We start from the raw sequence: 18786 nt of genomic DNA, 5'->3' as shown, positions 1-18786 counted from the left end.
GTCCAAAATGAGTAGTTAATGGACTAGGAGGTAAATATATATATATTACCATGATTAGCACACATTAAATAAAACCACAGTGTTCAGCTTTCAACCTAAAGAGAAAAAAGGGTAAACAAGGTGCTAAACTGCACTTTTGCCCTACTTAGTACTCATGTTTTATCCATTCCGCAGAAACAATGACACAAATAAACACTAGTTCCTAAACAAAACTGATATTGTTAATTACTTTGAGCTAATAAAATAAAAGTTGTTGATTCAAAAAGAAAACTAAATACTGTTAGATTGGATTCTAAACCATAGGGATGGGTGATACCACTTATTTTCTTTTTGATCCGATACCAATAATTTCAAGTCCAATATCATCGATATTGTATCCAATACCGATACTTCTAATATTTTTTTTTCTTGGGATTTAATGGGTCATTTAAAATTCATTATTTATTTTTTTTACGTGTGTGAGCCTAAACAGAAAATGATTAGACTTCTGTTTTGTTTACCCTTACAAAAATAACCATGGGTTCACTACAGTAACTATAGTTTAACCATGGTATTTAGTTAAACCATAGTTACCACACAATTAACCATGGTTACTACTATGATATAACTGTAGTAAAACCATGGTTAACTATTTAATTTAATTATTTATTAACAACAATAACCCACAAACTCATTATAAGAAATGTCACCTTTAGATATGTTGTTATTTTAGTGTGAATTTACTCCAGAAGCAGTTTCTCTGATTTTCTATCATTACCTCTACAAGGCACTGATCCCTCTTGTTTGTATGAGTCTTGTGACGGCACAAGCGCTTGTCTGCTTGTGTCTTTCAGCATTCATGTTAAGATGAGCGGAAGTAGAAATAGTTCCCATTCTGCACAAGTATTTGCTAATATAACCTAATCCTTATTTCACTTTGAAGCTTATGATAATTGTTCATGGTAACCAAATAATAAAATCCCTAGTTAAATTTTTATTTTTTTTATTTTTTAGAATCGATATTTTTGTGAGAGGATCGATATTTTTGATACAACATCAGTATCGGAAGTATAGATACTTTAGGATCGATCCGCTCATCGCTACTATCCAGTCTACTTTAAGATTCACAGGAAAAGAAGTCTGAGATAAAATGTCAACATGGTTTCATCACTCAAATGATTTTCAGAACGAACAGAAGAAAGGATCAATAAATACACTCAATATATTACAAAAGACGTAAAAAGTCTATGTTTAGCATCATACTTTGCTCATCCCCACATGCATAATTCTAGGGATGGCTGTCCGCCCTTAAAGCACATAAAAAACTGATCGTCTGAATCTACGATCCAGAGTGGACGTACAGTATAGTCGCTGCTGCAGATGCATGTCGCTGAGAGCATGTCTCAACATGCAAAAACAAGGGTGGTGGTGAGGGGGGTGGAGGCTGCAGAACAATCGTGTCAGCGTTTTTTTTTTTTTTTTTTTGCGCTGCTACTAGTAATGAGAGTAACGTGCACCAACAACGATCAATTCTAGACCGAACTACTGCCCTAAAACAAGACTGAGAGTGACTATGAACGGAAATTTCTACGACACTTTTGTAATTCAAATTCATGTGCGATGCACGCGCTGCTATAAACATCATGAGCCATAGCTGTATGTTTCATGATGTCTTCATCCTCAATAACAGTCCCTTAGACCATGAACCGTAATTTAATACAAATGTTGGATCATTCCAACACTTTGTGCAAAAAGGAGAGGATGGAGCAGCATAGATTTGTTAGATGCAGTGGCTACAAAGAGAGCGTGCCTATGCACAACACTGGCCGTTTAAATGCGCGTGGTTGTGTTGTTTACCCTCTCTCGCGCTACGGATTCCGTATAGTACGGAACCGGTTAGCGCGCACACTATTAAATCTGTTGAGAGCGCGTGATCGCGAGCAATCTCTCGCTACTTCAATCATTCAATGACACAAACGTATTGAATATACAATTTCATAAGAAGTCAAAAGAGCAGTTCTTTGGTGATATATAACAACTAGACAATTCACGTCAGTCAGTACATTACATATCCCGAGTAACCTATCTCAGATATTATAATTATTGCTTAAAATGTATAATCTGTCCAGTGGAAAACAGCTCAATTGTAGCGTACAAAAATCTACTTTGTGTTGAGTTGTGAAATACAATAAAAAGCTGAGTTAATCCAGCTAAATAGAAACGAACGAGCTAATTAGGAGGATGGCGCCTTCGATCCCATTAACCCCCACTATATCCCGCACAACTCACAGTACTGGCCAATACTGCCGACAGCGCTTACCAGATTGAGCTCTTTATTTTGAGCTGCAGTGCATTCGCTTCAGCCCCCTGCAATCCTTGAACCACGGAAGGCAGTGCTGCTACTCCAGGGCCAGGCTGCTGCTGATCTTCAGCCATCACGATGCGCTTCAGGAGGGACGGGGATGGGGATCTAACAAGTAGGCCTTAACCTGAACATCGAAAATGCAGCTTTCTCCCGAAAAAAGTACATCACGGTCATCGCCTGTTGACTTCACGGACAAATCGGACTCGGCTCTAATAGATAACGGTTGCAGTTCATGGTTTGTTGCTGCGGTTCAGGTCACTATCCCTGCATGTGCATCAGAAGCAAGCACAAACTGGCGCTGGGAAACACTTCGAGAAGCTGCAGGTTCAGACACTACCTACTTAGCTCACTGGCGACCACTGGGGAAGTTTCTAGGACTGCGCATGCGCACTGCGCCATCAGCGGAAACCTACACGAGGGAGCTGCAAGTGCAACCGTATGTATTTCTACGCCTTCAGCTAGTTTGCCATCATCATTCTGTACCTCATTAAAAAAAAAAAAAAAAAAACATTTATTGTGATTGTGTAAAGGAAAAAGTATCACTGCTTGTTTTTGTTTTGTTTTTCAAATTATAACAAACTTTTTATTTTTGAGGTTATAACTAATACAGTATATTGTTTTTAAATTGGGAGACTGGATTGGATGTAATGCATGATGTGTTAAAACTGTTGTGGACAATTTCAAAATAACTACATCAGAAAAGTATGCACAATTTCTGTTCATTTCAATCACATTTGGCATTTTATAACATCTCAAGTACTCTATAAATAAATGAATCTCCATTGTGTTTGGATCAGATTTTTTTTTTTTAAATTAGCTACAAAACTGAAAATGATAAATAAGTGTTTTGTCTAAAAAAAAAAAATACAAATTTATATATATTAGATCAAACTGCCTCAAAAACAACTTTCAGACACCACATGCAAAGATCTCATGGATCAGGAATATGTGACAAACAGGTGTTTAGGGAAGTGCTGTGATAGTTTTTGTTGCTATTTAGTGTTTTGGGAGAAAATCAAATCAAAGGAGCCTTTTGTACCCTACTTGTTCATTTAGTCACATGCTTTATTTGTTATTCGATTATTCACTTGTTTATGTTATGTTAGGCTATATCAGATTCATTGGTTCTTTGCTCTATTTATATCCCCTGTACTAGCTGTTTCTAAATTCAAAATAAAAGCTTTTTTATATATATATATAGATTACCGATTTAATCGGTTAATATATTTTCACGCTGATTAATTTACTCGATAACATGCGTTAAAAAAAAAAAAAAGAAGAAGATTAAAAGTATTAGGCAAAACTATGAAATAGGCCTATATTTAAAATCGCCTCCATGAACTGACTATGGCATGACAATGTCCTTAAATAAGATATATTATTTTAGCTTGTCTATTTTCCCATCAAAATAAAAACAATCGTATACAATTTAACAAATCCTTTCAGATTAATTTTGCAGTTAGGGACTTCAAAATAAATTGAGCAAACACGGGAAACTAAGATGTAAAAAGGGAAGATTAGTGCTGTTGCACAGCAGCGGCGTCTCACTCAAACACATGGCTGACAACACACGCAGACCCGCGTGATCTACGGTACATCTAACGACAAAACCGGGGAATCAAAATACACATTTGAATGTTAAATCAACTCGTCTATGTCTAATCTCATTATAGACAGTCCTTTTACGTCTCGCTCGTAATCAGACACCATTTTCAGAGTCCAAAAAAGGATGAAAATGAATAGCTGGCAGAGCAATAGATTAAGTGTTTTAAATTAACAAAAGTAATTAGAAGTTTGAATTCTGATGACAAAGACAGATTCGTTATTAAAATAATGCAACTATATTGATATATACAGTAGTAACTGTAGTAATATATTACTAACACGTTGTAATAGGCTAAGATATATTGCTATGAATTATTACAAGAATACTAATACTTTTTTCTCTTTAACTCAGTTGAAAAAGCCTCACACAGCTGGCTCAGAAAGGCCGTCCAGACCCAGATCTCAGAACAGGCCTTCTACTGTCCCTTCAAAGAAACCACCTCAAGTGGACCTCTTAGCCAAAGAGGAATACAAGTATGTATGGGTTTATTACAAATACAGTATGCACACATGGCAAAATATATCAAATTATTTCTAACTATGTAATACATAACAGATTGCAGTTCTGCTATTATTAAGACGTCTCAATGCAGAGCTAGAGGCAAAAACAGCAGAACTTGTTCGGCAAGCAGAGAAAGTAATGGTGAGACTCCAGAAAAAAGATGAATGTGGGGGAAAAAAAACAATGAATGAATGAATTTAAAAAGAAAATATCTGAAAGAGAGAAACATATACGGTTCCTTTTATGTGTATGCATAGTGTTCGGCTTATGTATGATGTTGCAACAAACCCATGTACTGACTATATATGTTTTTGACAATGGTTTTCAGAGGGATCAAAATGAGGTGCTCTCAAAGCCAATCTCTTCCTGCCTCTCAATTGATATTGACTCTGACTTTGTTTCTGGGTAAGGGGCCCTTATAAGTTGAATGACAGCCTTTTTTATTGACTAGAATATTTTAAACATCAGCATAATCAATATAATTTGCTGTCTGCCAGCATATCTGGTACATATAAGTCTGTTTTATTAGGAAGGTAGATCTAAAACAAGAACCCACTTCAAAGCAGCCCACCACAAAGGTATACAACACACCAATCAAAAATCAATCAGTGCAAAGTGCACCCCATTAGTTACAGGAACCCATTTCTGTTTTGATATGTAGGCAACGAGAAATAAGAAGTCTGCAATCAAGCCAGGCTCGGGAAGCAAAACGATTTTCCAGTAAGTCTATTACATTTTTTATTTAATTCAAAGCTTTATGCAAGGCACGTAATGAGTTGGCTTTGAGTTTGGCTCTTATCTGTCAAAAATGTTTGGGTAGTGTGTCAACAGTTTTTTTCTTTTTGTAGAAAAGCATTGCAGACTGTGGTTGACGATGTTGCCATTTCTGAAGACTTTGGGGATTTCTCACTAGCTAAGACAATTAGCCTAATTGAGGACAGAGTTAGTGATGATGTTACGGAGGAACACTTGCAGGATGACATAATGCCAATTGCTGGGGATGAGATGGGTGCAGGTAGGTTAAAGAGGCCAACTGCATTACTGTATCATACTATTTGCATTGTGGATTACACATTAACTGGCCATGTCACCATAGTAATCTCACATTTATTAAAGGAATAGTTCACCCAAAAATGAAAATTCTCTTATTTACTTTCTTGTTATATGCCATCCCATATGTGTGACTTTCTTCTGCTGAACACAAATGAAAATTTTTAGAAGAATATGTCAGCTCTGTAGGTCCTTTCAATGCAAGTGAATGGTGACTAAAACTTTGAAGCTCCAAAAAGCACATAAAGGCAGCAAATAAGTAATCCATACAACTCCAGTGTTTTAATCCATGTCTTCTGAAGCGATCCAGTCAATTTTGGGTGAGAACAGACCAAAATGTTACTTATGTTTCACTATAAATCTTGACATCAACAGTCTTCTTGGCAATCATGATTTCAAGTTCGATTACATTTCCTAGTGCCATCTAGCGCTCTGCACGTGTCAAGCACTAAGAAGTGTAATCGAGCTTGAAATCATGATCATGCCTAGAATCTGCAATGGCAAGATGCACAGTGAACAAATTAAATTTTGGTCTTCAGAAGACATAGATTAAACTACTGGAGTCTTATGGATTACTTTTAAGCTGCTTCTATGTGTTTTATGGAGCTTCGCATTTTGGTCACCATTCACTTGCATTGTGAGGACCTACAGAGCTGATACACATACACATCTGGGATGGCATGAGGGTGAGTAAATGATGAGAGAATTTACATTTTTGGGTGAAATATTCACTCATAAACATATTTATTTCATGTTTCCAGAGGCTCAAAACACCTGTTTTTGAGGGCAAAACTTCAAATAATGCAGGAGGAAATAAACAGACTGTCATATGAATGCAACAAAAAAGTAAGCAGTTTGATACACTATATTGCCAAAAGTATTCGCTCATCTGCCTTTAGACGCATATGAACTTAAGTGACATCCCATTCTTAATCCATAGGGTTTAATATGACGTCGGCCCACCCTTTGCAGCTATAACAGCTTCAACTCTTCTGGGAAGGCTTTCCAGAAGGTTTAGGAGTGTGTTTATGGGAATTTTTGACCATTCTTCCAGAAGCGCATTTGTGAGGTCAGACACTGATGTTGGACGAGAAGGCCTGGCTCGCAGTCTTCGCTCTAATTCATCCCAAAGGTGCTCTATCGGGTTGAGGTCAGGACTCTGTGCAGGCCAGTCAAGTTCTTCCACACCAAACTCGCTCATCCATGTCTTTATGGACCTTGCTTTGTGCACTGGTGTGCAGTCATGTTGGAACAGGAAGGGGCCATCCCCAAACTGTTCCCACAAAGTTGGGAGCATGGAATTGTCCAAAATCTCTTGGTATGCTGAAGCATTCAGAGTTCCTTTCACTGGAACTAAGGGGCCAAGCCCAGCTCCTGAAAAACAACCCCACACCATAATCCCCCCTCCACCAAACTTCACAGTTGGCACAATTCAGTCAGACAAGTATCGTTCTCCTGGCAACCGCCAAACCCAGACTCGTCCACAAGATTGCCAGATGGAGAAGCATGATTCGTCACTCCAGAGAACGCGTCTCCACTGCTCTAGAGTCCAGTGGCGGCATGCTTTACACCACTGCATCCGACGCTTTGTATTGCACTTGGTGATGTATGGCTTGGATGCAGCTGCTCGGCCATGGAAACCCATTCCATGAAGCTCTCTACGCACTGTTCTCGAGCTAATCCGAAGGCCACATGAACTTTGGAGGTCTGTAGCGATTGACTCTGCAGAAAGTTGGCGACCTCTGCGCACTATGCGCCTCAGCATCCGCTGACCCCGCTCTGTCATTTTACGTGGCCTACCACTTTGTGGCTGAGTTGCTGTCATTCCCAATCGCTTCCACTTTGTTATAATACCACTGACAGTGGACTGTGGAATATTTAGTAGCGAGGAAATTTCACGACTGGACTTGTTGCACAGGTGGCATCCTATCACAGTACCACGCTGGAATTCACTGAGCTCCTGAGAGCGGCCCATTCTTTCACAAATGTTTGTAGAAGCAGTCTGCATGCCAAGGTGCTTCATTTTATACACCTGTGGCCATGGAAGTGATTGGAACACCTGAATTCAATATTTTGGATGGGTGAGCGAATACTTTTGGCAATATAGTGTATGTGTTAAAGGTTGATTCAACAAATTTTGACAGGTTATGTTACTCTTGTTATAATCCTTTTTAACTTGTCCTAAAGGATGATGAAAACAGTACTTTATACAGCAAAGTGAAGGACATGGAGGAGGAACGGACAAGACTACAAAGGACCACAAATTTCCAGCAGACTCTGATTGAGAAGCAAAGGGCTTTCGCTGAAGAATCCAGTAGGAAGTGTGAGGGTTTGCAACAGCAAGTGGCAGCACTGCAGAAGGTTTATTCAAAGTTCATTGCATCTGAACCCATTTTCTATTCCACAATTCCTGTTAATTAGAGCTGTGCCAAGATCCAGAGCTTTGGCATCCCTGGCATGAGCCCTTTAACCTGATTTGCCCTCTGTGTGTAAAGTGAGACTATGCCACAGCTGCTCAGAGAGAAGAGCACACTGCACTTGGCCTTCTGGGACAGATATCTTTGGAACGCAAAGATCTTCCCCTTATGACAGGGACATGGAAACTGAATAAGTACAGAGAATAGTATAGTCAAATAAAATGTCGTATCAGAATGGGCCATATCACGTCATATTACTTCAAAGTGATGTTTGGGTGGAGTGACTTCAAAAAATGTCTACCCCTATCCTCAATCCAACTTTTTAAACAAATACCCCATTCATTCTTCATTTGGGCATCTGCAATGTGTAAACACATTTTGCAGTGTTTTTTCTTTTTTCTTTTTTTTTTTTTTCTGATAAAGCCCAATTTCCTGAGGACGTGATTGTCAGTCTTTGTACATCCCAGGAGTTGGAAGGCATGAAGAGGGCCCATAAGCTGGCAGCCAGCACCCACAGTGCTACAGAGGTGCGGTTGAATAGAGCTCTTGAGGAGGTTGAGAAGACCAAAGCTCAACTTAATAAACTCAAACAGAGAAATAAGGTAAAGTGAGCTTGAATAAACCTTTGCTGCATTCAGCGATTGATTCCAACCACCCATGTATAATGGAGCATTTTTATGTGTAACAAAACCTTTAGTAATCTTTGTTGTACTGCAACTCTTCTTGCTGTAATTAGCCACCCATAATGTGATCGGGATGTAATAGTTGCATAATTGGTACAATTCTCTTTACTATACTTTGAATTAAGACTAAATCACTGCTATCTGTATATGGTCAGATGTTTTATCTGCTGCTCATTGCTTTGCCTATTATTGTACTGGTTTATAATATGTCAGATTTACTGATTGCTCATGAAAAAAAAAGTTTTGCCACAGAATAAAAGAAAGAAAGGATCTATCTTAGCAGGTGAACTTGATCAAAATGAAATATATTAAGGTTTTAAGTATTTCATATTGATAATGCATTTTTGTTTGACTTCATCTTTTTCACCGTAAGGATTCGACCAGTCAGGAGCAGCAAAGAACTGAACACTTACAAGCTGAGAACAGAAAACTGGAAAGACAAAATCTGAGCTCATCACAGGTTTTAAGAAGCAACTGAAGCTAATAGATATTTTAAAAAGACAGAAGGTAAGAAAAAAATCAGTCTCTTAACAATAACTCTAAAATGTCATTCTCAATTACAATAATATCATACCTAAGCAACGGCACTTTCATTAAAGCGTTTAATGGTTGTGCTGTTATTTTAACAGATGCATTTCGAAACGGCCAAGATGTTGTCCTTCACCGAAAAGTAGCTCATGAAATCTTTGGATTGGGGAAATAACAGTGTGTCATAGTTTTCTAGATTGTATAGCTTGTACAAAACTTAAAAAATACATAACTTTGTACAGGCGAAGTGGTAAGTGCTCATTGAGTGATTGATCTATGGTTGAAGCCAAATTTGTTCAGATAACATTCATGATTGCCATCTAGTGGTGAATACCAAATATATTTCAAAATACACTGAAATTGGGTTTTATCATTTAATCAATTGTGATTTTTTTTTACATAGTGTATACAAAAAAAAAAATCCCATTCTTGCCAGTAAATAATTGCATTACCCAGGATAAGTTTCCATCCCACTCTTCTACATATACTCATGTATTAGTAGTCCACTGCAGGAAGTGTGACCATTCTGGTGAACTCCTCATAGTAAATACGTCCATCAGGTCCTACATTAGCCTCCTTAAAAAGCTCATCCACTGAAAAAACAAACAAACAAAAAAAAAACATAAAAACAACACATTTCATTCTGTCTTATAAGGTTTTAAATTTTAAACACAATTGCCCAATTGCATGTCGCAAGAGCTAATCTTAGAATATATAAACATAAAACCAGAAGCTAAATCTTAATACCCTCTTTATCAGTGAGCTTTTCTCCTAGGCCAGTGAGTTTGGCCCGCAGCTCAGAGTCCAGAATGTAGCCCTTCTTGTGTTTGTCCGTCATACGCATAGCCTCCAGAATTTCAGTCTTAGGATCCTCCTGTTGTATCTGTCTGTGCATCATGGTTAGAAACATGGAAAAGTCCAGCGCCCCTGTCTTTTCTGTGTTGAGGATACAGCATATAAATTATATTAACTAAAATTAAACAAAGCAAAGTATACATTCAGACAACAAAATAAATAAGAGTATTTATTTCCCCCTCAAGATTGAGTTATGTTTGATTCCAGTATCTCAACGGGCCCTTACACTGTCCCTAAAATCATATATGGCCTGTCTAGCGATCTGATTAAGGAGAACTTTTTGTTTTCCTAACAGCACTAGTCCAATATACATCCCTATTAGTCACAGGTGACACATGACAAAGTATGTTAGAGCACACACAGCAAGGAAATGCTGATGGAAATGTTTGATGCAGATCAACAGTAGTAGATAATTCATATTCAAAACTCTACGTAATGTTTATTATGATGTCTTATCAAAATGTTACCTATTTTGTGGACTTGCAGATGTCTGTCCACTTCACTATAAGTGGGACTTGTACCCAGGCAGCGCATGACCGTGATAAGGTCTTTGGCATCAATCTTTCCCTTTCGCTTCTTGTCATAAAGGGAGAAACATTCTTTGAACTCTGCATGGGGACAAGAAAATAATTCGGTAAAATTTGCATCCATATATTGCATGCACTCACACAAGTGACTGTTTCAAAGACTATACTTGAGAAATGAATAAATTGAGTAATAAATTCAAAAACAGTCAACAAGAAACTTCCTGAACTCTAAAATTTACCATTGTAATTTTTTATTATTGGCGATAACATAAGTCACATGTACTGTACATAGATTTTCAAAATAGATTTCAAAGTTTAAAATGCTTTTTAACTTACTTTACTATGTTCATAAACTACAAAGCTTATAGCACACGTTAATGGCACATTAAATCAGAATAACAGCTCACCATCAATCTGAGTTTGTGATAAGAATTTTGCCTATAATGCAAGATTAAAAAGTAGGTTAGTTGAAAAATAATTCATGTGAATGAGAATTAAACTTTTTAGAGAAAAGTAGCATCAAACTTACCATGGCTATACACACGTTTAAGCTGTTCAAGGAAAGAGTCACTCCCTCTGGATTACCTGTAGGAACTAAAGTCCACTGCAGTGCTGACGTAATTGATATCCTTGTTGTCATAGGAACATTGATATAGGATTCCACCTCTCATATTATCCTGTCTGCCACAGTAGGTGCAGCTCATGACTGTCACACTGGAGGTCTCAAATAGAGGTCTTTGCAGTGAGTAAAAACAAGTGTCAACTTTATTCGTATGTAGGAAGTACATAAAATCAACAATATTTAAATAAGTCACAGACACACGTCTTTGTAATTCAATGTAAAAAAAAAACAAAAAACAAAAAAAAATTACAAACATTGCATTGTGCAGTAGCTATAGTTTGTCTCCATTCAACTCCATATTAACACTGGAACTTTAAAGGGTTAGTTCACCCAAAAATGAAAATTCTCTCATCATTTGCTCACCCTCTTGCCATCTAACACAAACAAAGATTTTCAGAAGAATATTTCAGTGATATTTAAGTGAATGGGTACCAACATTTTGAAGCTCCAAAAAGCATTTAAAGGCAGCATAAAAGTAATCCATGAGACTCCAGTGTTTAAATCCATGTCTTCAGAAGAGATATGATAGATGTGGGTCCCTTTTTACAATAAATTCTCCTCCCTGCACAGTAGGTGGCAATATGCACGAAGAATGTGACTCACCAAAAACAAAAGAAGAAAGTGGATATTTATAGTAAAAAAGGACTTAAATATTGATCTGTTTCTCACCCACATCTATCATTCTGATGACATGGATTTCAGCACTGGAGTCTTATAGATTGTTTAAGCTGCCTTTATATGCTTTTGGAGCTTCTTTATGTGCTTTTGGAGCTTCAGCTCTGTAGGTCTATACAATGCAAGTGAAATATTGAAATATTCTTCTAAAAATCGTTGTTTGTGTTTAGCAGAAGAAATTAAGTCAAACACATCTATGGCTTTAGGGTGAGTAAATGATGTGGGTGAACTATCCCTTTAAGGTTGTTAAATGAGTCTCTTACCAGAATTCAAGTACAATAATTTCAGTTTCACTAAATGTGTCCACAAATTACACTTGATCAAAGAAAAACAATCCTTTTTAGGTGACATTACCATTATCAATGGTTCAGAATTAGCTTAAATATTAAATCTAAGAAATTGCTGTATTTTAACTGCCTTTGATGTGTAAGGTGTAAAAGGACCAAGGCTCAGGAACATAGATGATCCCAGGATACTTTTTGCGCAAAACTTTGTCATTCCACAGATATGCGACCCAAATCAGCACTAATCCGAGAGTAATGACAAAGTTATAGAAGAGGAAACGGCCATTGCTGTCTAACATAAATCCCATCCGCCTCTGACGCATCACAGTGGCAACCATGGCAAAAAAGGTGAAGATATACAGGACGAAGATCTGCCCCTCAGTAATCAGATACCTGAAACATATCAGACCGTTCACCATTTAAAATGTTTGTACATACATCATGTATTTAATTTCTGCGCTTGTGTTGATGTATTGTTGAATCTAAGGATTGTGTTTTGAAATCAATGGGGTCCATATGTCAGTGACTGAAACAACTGCAACAAATCAATAATACAACTGTCAACATGACATCGAAATTGAAACTTTAATACATATTCTTAGTCTTTTTGTGCACAATTCATGGGTGCACATTATTCTTAAAAAAAAAAAAAAAAATGATACTCTTTCACCAGTCTCTCACCATCGTCTTGTACTTCTCTGAGCAATTAGAAACTTTTTTTATTGCAGCACTTTTCTTATTATTGCCTAATTTGCATGAATTGCTTTTGCTGTATTTCTCATTTGTATGTCACTTTAGATAAAAGCATATGCTATATGAATGAAAGTAAATGTAAAAAGAAAATGTTTGTCTTCTTTCATCAAAATGTTCCACCTTTAAAACTATTTTCCTTTTGGCTGATGTCACCAATCCCTCTTAATTTCAACCCTTCCCCAACACATTCTGGTATGTAAGACCCTTTTTTTTCCCTTTTTTTTTTAACAATACAAACAATTCCTAATACATAAAATTAAGTCCTACCCTACATTTGTTTCTTTTGTTTAAATACTCTGTATTTCTTGTTGGAAATTCATCACATTACTGCAGGAAAATGGGCTGTGAATGTTGCTTCATATTGACCTTAAACCCTATGCATACAATTGACAATGAATATGTTAACTCTGTTGACAGTGGATAAAGAACACCACAAAAATATAAGGAATCAGATGGTTTAATTACCAATAATAGACTGTGCTGGGACCAAGAAGCAGCCAACCTGAGCGAGGCATCTTCTCATCTTTAGCTTGTGTAAAGCAGCCAGTGAAATACAGGAAGAGGATGAGGAAGAATGGGACATACCTATAAGGAGGGAGAGTATTGTAAATTCTTAAAGCACGATAGAAATGGGGGTGATAGGAGAAATGTCTGGATGGAGATACAGATACTTACCACATGCAATGCCCTAAGTGCTCATCATAGTAATACAGAAGCTCAAAGGAATCAATCTGAAAAACACACAATTAGTTACCTTTATGACTGAAACCACAACATATTCAGAAATAGTTAGGATTTATTTTATTCAGATAAAATATTCTGATTGATCTGTAGATTAAACTACCAGTGAGGTAGGCTTTAGATCCTTGATAATGGGATTCTCTCTGACAGAAATGTGAAGCTGGTATCCACTGAGGATGAGACGATGGTTAATTGAGTCTCCCACCAGATGTATGCTGGCTCCCATGACAAAAGTGATGATGCTGAGGTAAACAGCTGAGCGAGGCAGGGCTGTGGGACTCCTCTCGATCAGCTAAAGCAGGTTACAGACATCAGTCATGTTTAGATGAACAACAGTCTATTTGTAATGTTTTATCTCAAATTAAAGCATATTTAATATATAATCTAAGCAAAAAAAGAAACGTATTTTCAGGACACTGTATTTTAAAGATAATTTTGTAAAAATCCAAAGGGTTTAAACAATGTTTTCCATGCTTGTTTAATGAACCATAAAAAATGTATGAACATGCACCTGTGGAACGGTCATTAAGACACTAACAGCTTACAGATGGTAGGCAATTTAGGTCACAGTTATAAAAACTTAGGACACTAAAAAGACCTTTCAAATGACTCTGAAAAACACCAAAAGAAAGATGCCCAGGGTCCCTGCTCATCTGCATGAATGTGCCTTAGGCATGCTGCATGGAGGGCTGAGGACTGCAGATGTGGCCAGGGCAATAAATTGCAATGTCCGTACTGCGAGACGCCTAAGACAGTGCTACAGGGAGACAGGAAGGAGAGCTGATCGTCCTTGCAGTGGCAGACCAAGTGTAACAACACCTGCACAGGATCAGTACATCCGAATATCACACCTGCAGGACAGGTACAGGATGGCAACAACAACTGCCCGAGTTACACCAGGAATGCATAATCCCTCCATCAGTGCTCGGATTGTCTGCAGCAGACTGAGAGAGGCTGGACTGAGGGCTTGTGGGCCTGTTGTAAGGCAGGTCCTTACCAGACAACAACAACAGCAACAACGTCGCCTATGGGCACAAACCCACCTTCGCTGGACCAGACAGGACAGCTCTTCACTGATGAGGTGCGGTTTTGTCTCACCAGGGGTGATGGTCAGACTCGTGTTTATCATTGAAGGAATGAGCGTTACACTGAGGCCTGCACTCTGGAGTGGGATCGATTTGGAGGTGGAGGGTCCGTCATGGTCTGGGGCGGTGTGTCACAGCATCATCGGACTGAGCTTGTTGTCATTACAGTGTTCTGCCATGGCCAGCGAAGATCCAGGATCTCAATCCCACTGAGCACGTCTGGGACCTGTTGGATCGGAGGGTGAGGGCTAGGGCCATTCCCCCCAGAAATGTTCGGGAAATTGCAAGTGCCTTGGTGGAAGAGTGGGGTAACATCTCACAGCAAGAACTGGCAAATCTGGTGCAGTCCATGAGGAGGAGATGCACTGCAGTACTTAATGCAGCTGGTGACCACACCAGATACTGACTGTTACTTTTGATTTTGACCCCCCACCCCCTGTTCAGGGACACATTATTCCATTTCTGTTTGTCACATGTCTGTGAAACTTGTTCAGTTTATGTCTTAGTTGTTGAACCTTTTTATGTTCATACTAATATTTACACATTAAGTTTGCTGAAAATAAAAGCAGTTGAAGTTGAAAGGACGTTTCATTTTTGCAGAGTTTATATAAGGTTTATAAGTATTCATTCTTTCTCTTTTTTTTTTCTCTTAGTATTATTAGTTCATTACTAGTTTGTACCTTCAGTAATAAGAATGGTGTAATGACATTATACGCCATGTGAAAATAGTCTCCAGCACTGGGCTTATTAAGAGGAAACCATTCCAGAGGCAGGACGATCTAAATGAAGAACATACAATTGTTATTTGGTATTATACATCAAATAAAAAGCAACCTTCAATTTCTATACAATTTAATGCATAAAGCACATCTTGCTTTAAAGTGTACCACAGCAATTGGCCTCCCAAAGTCCAGTATCCAGTTCTGCACAGTGAAACAGAGCCAGAGATCAGTGTGAAACTGTGACCGTGCTGCTGCAGAGACTGTTTTCTCGCTTCCAGTCCTCCTTTAGAACAGAGTACAGCAGTATATACATTAGATGTTACTATTTGTTGCCCACATTTGTTGTTGATGCAACAGAAAGTAAAGTAGTTTAATGGTATGGCTATGCATTTGGACGCTTTAACATTGTTTTTGATCATGATGATTTTATACGCAACTACTCTTGCAAAGCAATTAAAATGTTCAGACCTGAGATATGACGCAGTTAAAGCTTCAGACTGTGGTCGTCTCCGCATGGTTACATGTGATTGTAATATTCCTTTAACACAACTGCTCGATTACGTTGCATCAGTTCTCTTTCTATCCCAATACTTTGCAACGATGTAGCCAAACACACATTTTTTAAGCCAGATCCATGCAGTGAAGCTGTGCAGGTCTAAACCCCTTAAAATGCATGGAAAAACGTACGTATTTATAGTGAATTAAATATGGATGTCTAGCTCAGTTTGAATCACGTGAAGACGGATTCTTCCTCAGCTGCGACAGCACACATTGGATTCATACTGCCATCTGCCGGACTTGCAAGACACTCCTCGAGACTCAAGACATGATACTGTAACTATCAGCATTGACAATCCTTTAGAGCCTCAAGATTGGCTTCTTTCCAAGTGTATTTGGACATTATATTCAATTACTCATGCATAACTTAGCTATTTTTTTATATTTTTATTTATGTTTTCTATTTGCATAGAAAATTCTTCACATTTTCAAACCATTAAAAAGTTAAAATAATGATCATCATTATTACCACAAATACCACTACAACAACTATTATTATTATTTTGACATGCTTTACTTCCAAAACCATTCTTTTTTCTAATTCTTGTTTAATTTGCCTAGAGAATACATGGATGTGTGTAGCCTTCATTTAAAAATAAGTTGAAGTTAAAAATGTTGACCAGTAACAACATGGTCTATATCAACTGAACCTAAACTCTTGATTTTGAAAAAAAGGTTCATGCCCATTCTATTTCTCAATTGCCCAATTACTGCTTTGCATTATTATAAGTTGAGTAGGCCTATTAGTTTGTTTACTATGATTTCAGGCTGACACTTTTAAGTGAGTTGCTGTTATTAACATGAATATCCATTAATTATTATATGGTGCCATGTGATGGACTAGATCACTAGAAAGTCTGGCAGTCTGAAGGGTTTCTTTTAAAGGGATAGTTCACCCAAAAATGAAAATGATATCATCATTTACTCATGCCATCCCACATGTGTATTACTTTTTTCTGCTGAACACAAAGAAGATTTTTAGAAGAATATTTCAGCTCTGTATGTCCATAAATTGCAAGTGAATGGTGACCAGAACTTTCAAACTCCAAAATCACATCAAGGCAGCATAAAAGTAATCCATACGACTCTAGTGGTCAAATACATAACTTCAGAAGCATTATGATTGGTGTGAAAAAAAAGTGTTTTTTTTTTTTTCTATAAATCTCTGCTTTCACTTTACTTCCACATTCTTCTTTTGTTTTTGGCAATACACATTCTTCATACATATCGCTACCTGGGCAGGGAGGAGAATTTATAGTAAAAAAGGTCTTAAATATTGATCTGTTTCTCACCCACACCTATCATATCACTTCTGAGGACATAGATTTAACCACTGGAGTCATATGGATTGCTTTTATGCTGCCTTTAAATGCTTTTTTGGACCTTCAAGGTACTGGCCACCATTCAATTGCACTGTATAGACCTACAGAGCTTAAATATTCTTCTAAAAATCTTCATTTGTGTCCAGCAGAAGAAAAAGTCATACACATCTTCTTAGCAATTTTTAATTACCGAAAAAAAAAAAAAAGAAAGAAGCAAAGGCACTTAAAATGGGAAGTGTGTAGGGAAATTTTTGGAGAGGCCAAAATGGCACCCTCCGCCCTTGTGGTCTTCCTCTGAGTGCAGACTTAGATGACGTAGAGAGTGCAGACCGATGGGGCACTAGTAAGCAAGTCCATGATGGGGCATGAGTGGTAAAAGTGTGCATTTGTGACAGACTTCAATCAGATAACGCATTTTTTTACATTATGTTTTTATTTACATGCAGTTTTACAAATTATTATTTTAAAAAAGTCATGGCATTGATAGATAGAGTAAAGGAACACACTTTAAACAAACTATTAAATATGTTTTTGTTACATAATTTCAAGCAACACACTGACAATAAAGCATTAGATAAAAAGAACCTCTGAAAAACAGTGCACAGATGACTACAGCAACAAAACCCCATTGTTTTATATCTTTAGAGAACAAATAAACATTATTCAGACACATGGATGGTTACAACTTAAAACACAGTAAAATGTATATAAATAGCATACCACCATATATTCGCAAAAATAGTAATAAAATACACACAGCCACACTTCTGCAGGTATAAATAGCACTGTTAGACCGAATGTTGCTATATCAATAAATATAAGCAATCTTACAAGCTACAGCCATGTGCATTAAATTATTCTTTTCTTGATATTTTAGAGACTCACAATAATTCTAAAATCCTCTTTGAAACAACAATAACAATAAATTGAATAGAAGTAATTCCATATCTCTGGAAAATTAAATAAAACAAAGTTTAGAACAAGTTCTACACATCAGACTTCAGTGATACTATATTAAAATACAATTTTAATCCGCAATTGAACATCGCCTTGTCTGCCATGTTTTTCCTCCAGCTCAGAAACTGGAGTCCTTCTGATTGGTCTGTCGCAAGGACTGTTGGGTAGCGGACTGCCGTGAACCCGGAGCAGTGCGGGCTTCGACGAAGACCGCATCGAGTGCGCAAAGGGGGCGCTCGCGAGAACGCTCGCATGATAAAATCACAAATGGGACACACTACGGACTCGTAGAGTTCACAAGCACGCGCAACTGAAGTCCACGAGACCGCAAGTCCACATGAAGTGCGCCATTTGGCACAGGGCATAAATGTGAAGCTTGTAATACTATAAAAGCCCCACATTATCGGCAAGGTTTACGGCATTACGTCGCCATGGCAACGAAGTGTTTTGCGTTTATCACATTAAAATCATGTTAACGCTGATATTGTTTACAATATTTATTTCAATAATATTATTTCAATATATTCAATTACTATTTTGAGTATTTTAACGTTTA

At 37.5% G+C, this 18786-nt stretch overlaps 4 protein-coding genes and 1 pseudogene across 5 annotated transcripts in view; 2 read left to right on the top strand and 3 right to left on the bottom strand.

Moving 5' to 3' along the window:
* Positions 1-2685, bottom strand: part of LOC127416086 (DNA-binding protein RFX7-like) — a 52970-nt gene extending 50285 nt beyond the window's left edge. For both annotated transcript variants that reach the window (XM_051655216.1, XM_051655223.1), the window contains exon 1: positions 2300-2685. In XM_051655216.1, the coding sequence (XP_051511176.1) occupies positions 2300-2415 (116 nt within the window). In that variant the 5' untranslated portion in view covers positions 2416-2685. The remainder of the gene's footprint in view (positions 1-2299) is intronic.
* Positions 2686-4050: 1365 nt separating this feature from the next.
* Positions 4051-9317, top strand: LOC127449720 (testis-expressed protein 9-like; annotated as a pseudogene).
* Positions 9318-9494: 177 nt separating this feature from the next.
* LOC127412904 (calmodulin-like protein 4) lies at positions 9495-11169 on the bottom strand. Its single transcript, XM_051649620.1, has 5 exons — positions 11041-11169; positions 10919-10949; positions 10452-10592; positions 9877-10065; positions 9495-9722 (listed from the first exon to the last, which is right to left on the bottom strand). Exons 1-5 carry the CDS (start codon positions 11149-11151, stop codon positions 9625-9627), a joined length of 570 nt encoding a protein of 189 aa, XP_051505580.1. The 5' UTR covers positions 11152-11169; the 3' UTR covers positions 9495-9624.
* A 1038-nt stretch (positions 11170-12207) lies between these two features.
* Positions 12208-16150, bottom strand: cln6a (CLN6 transmembrane ER protein a). The gene is made up of 7 exons (XM_051649595.1): positions 15862-16150; positions 15559-15676; positions 15352-15450; positions 13690-13878; positions 13521-13576; positions 13311-13430; positions 12208-12485 (listed from the first exon to the last, which is right to left on the bottom strand). Exons 1-7 carry the CDS (start codon positions 15906-15908, stop codon positions 12218-12220), a joined length of 897 nt encoding a protein of 298 aa, XP_051505555.1. The 5' UTR covers positions 15909-16150; the 3' UTR covers positions 12208-12217.
* Positions 13762-15319, top strand: LOC127412899 (uncharacterized). The gene is made up of 2 exons (XM_051649607.1): positions 13762-13887; positions 14259-15319. Exon 2 carries the CDS (start codon positions 14261-14263, stop codon positions 14882-14884), a length of 624 nt encoding a protein of 207 aa, XP_051505567.1. The 5' UTR covers positions 13762-13887; positions 14259-14260; the 3' UTR covers positions 14885-15319.
* Positions 16151-18786: the final 2636 nt, after the last annotated feature.

The sequence above is a fragment of the Myxocyprinus asiaticus genome, chromosome 2 (assembly GCF_019703515.2).
Source record: "Myxocyprinus asiaticus isolate MX2 ecotype Aquarium Trade chromosome 2, UBuf_Myxa_2, whole genome shotgun sequence".
NCBI lineage: Eukaryota > Metazoa > Chordata > Actinopteri > Cypriniformes > Catostomidae > Myxocyprinus > Myxocyprinus asiaticus.
Note: the sequence above shows the minus strand (reverse complement) of the source record. Positions and strands in the feature narration are given on the sequence as shown.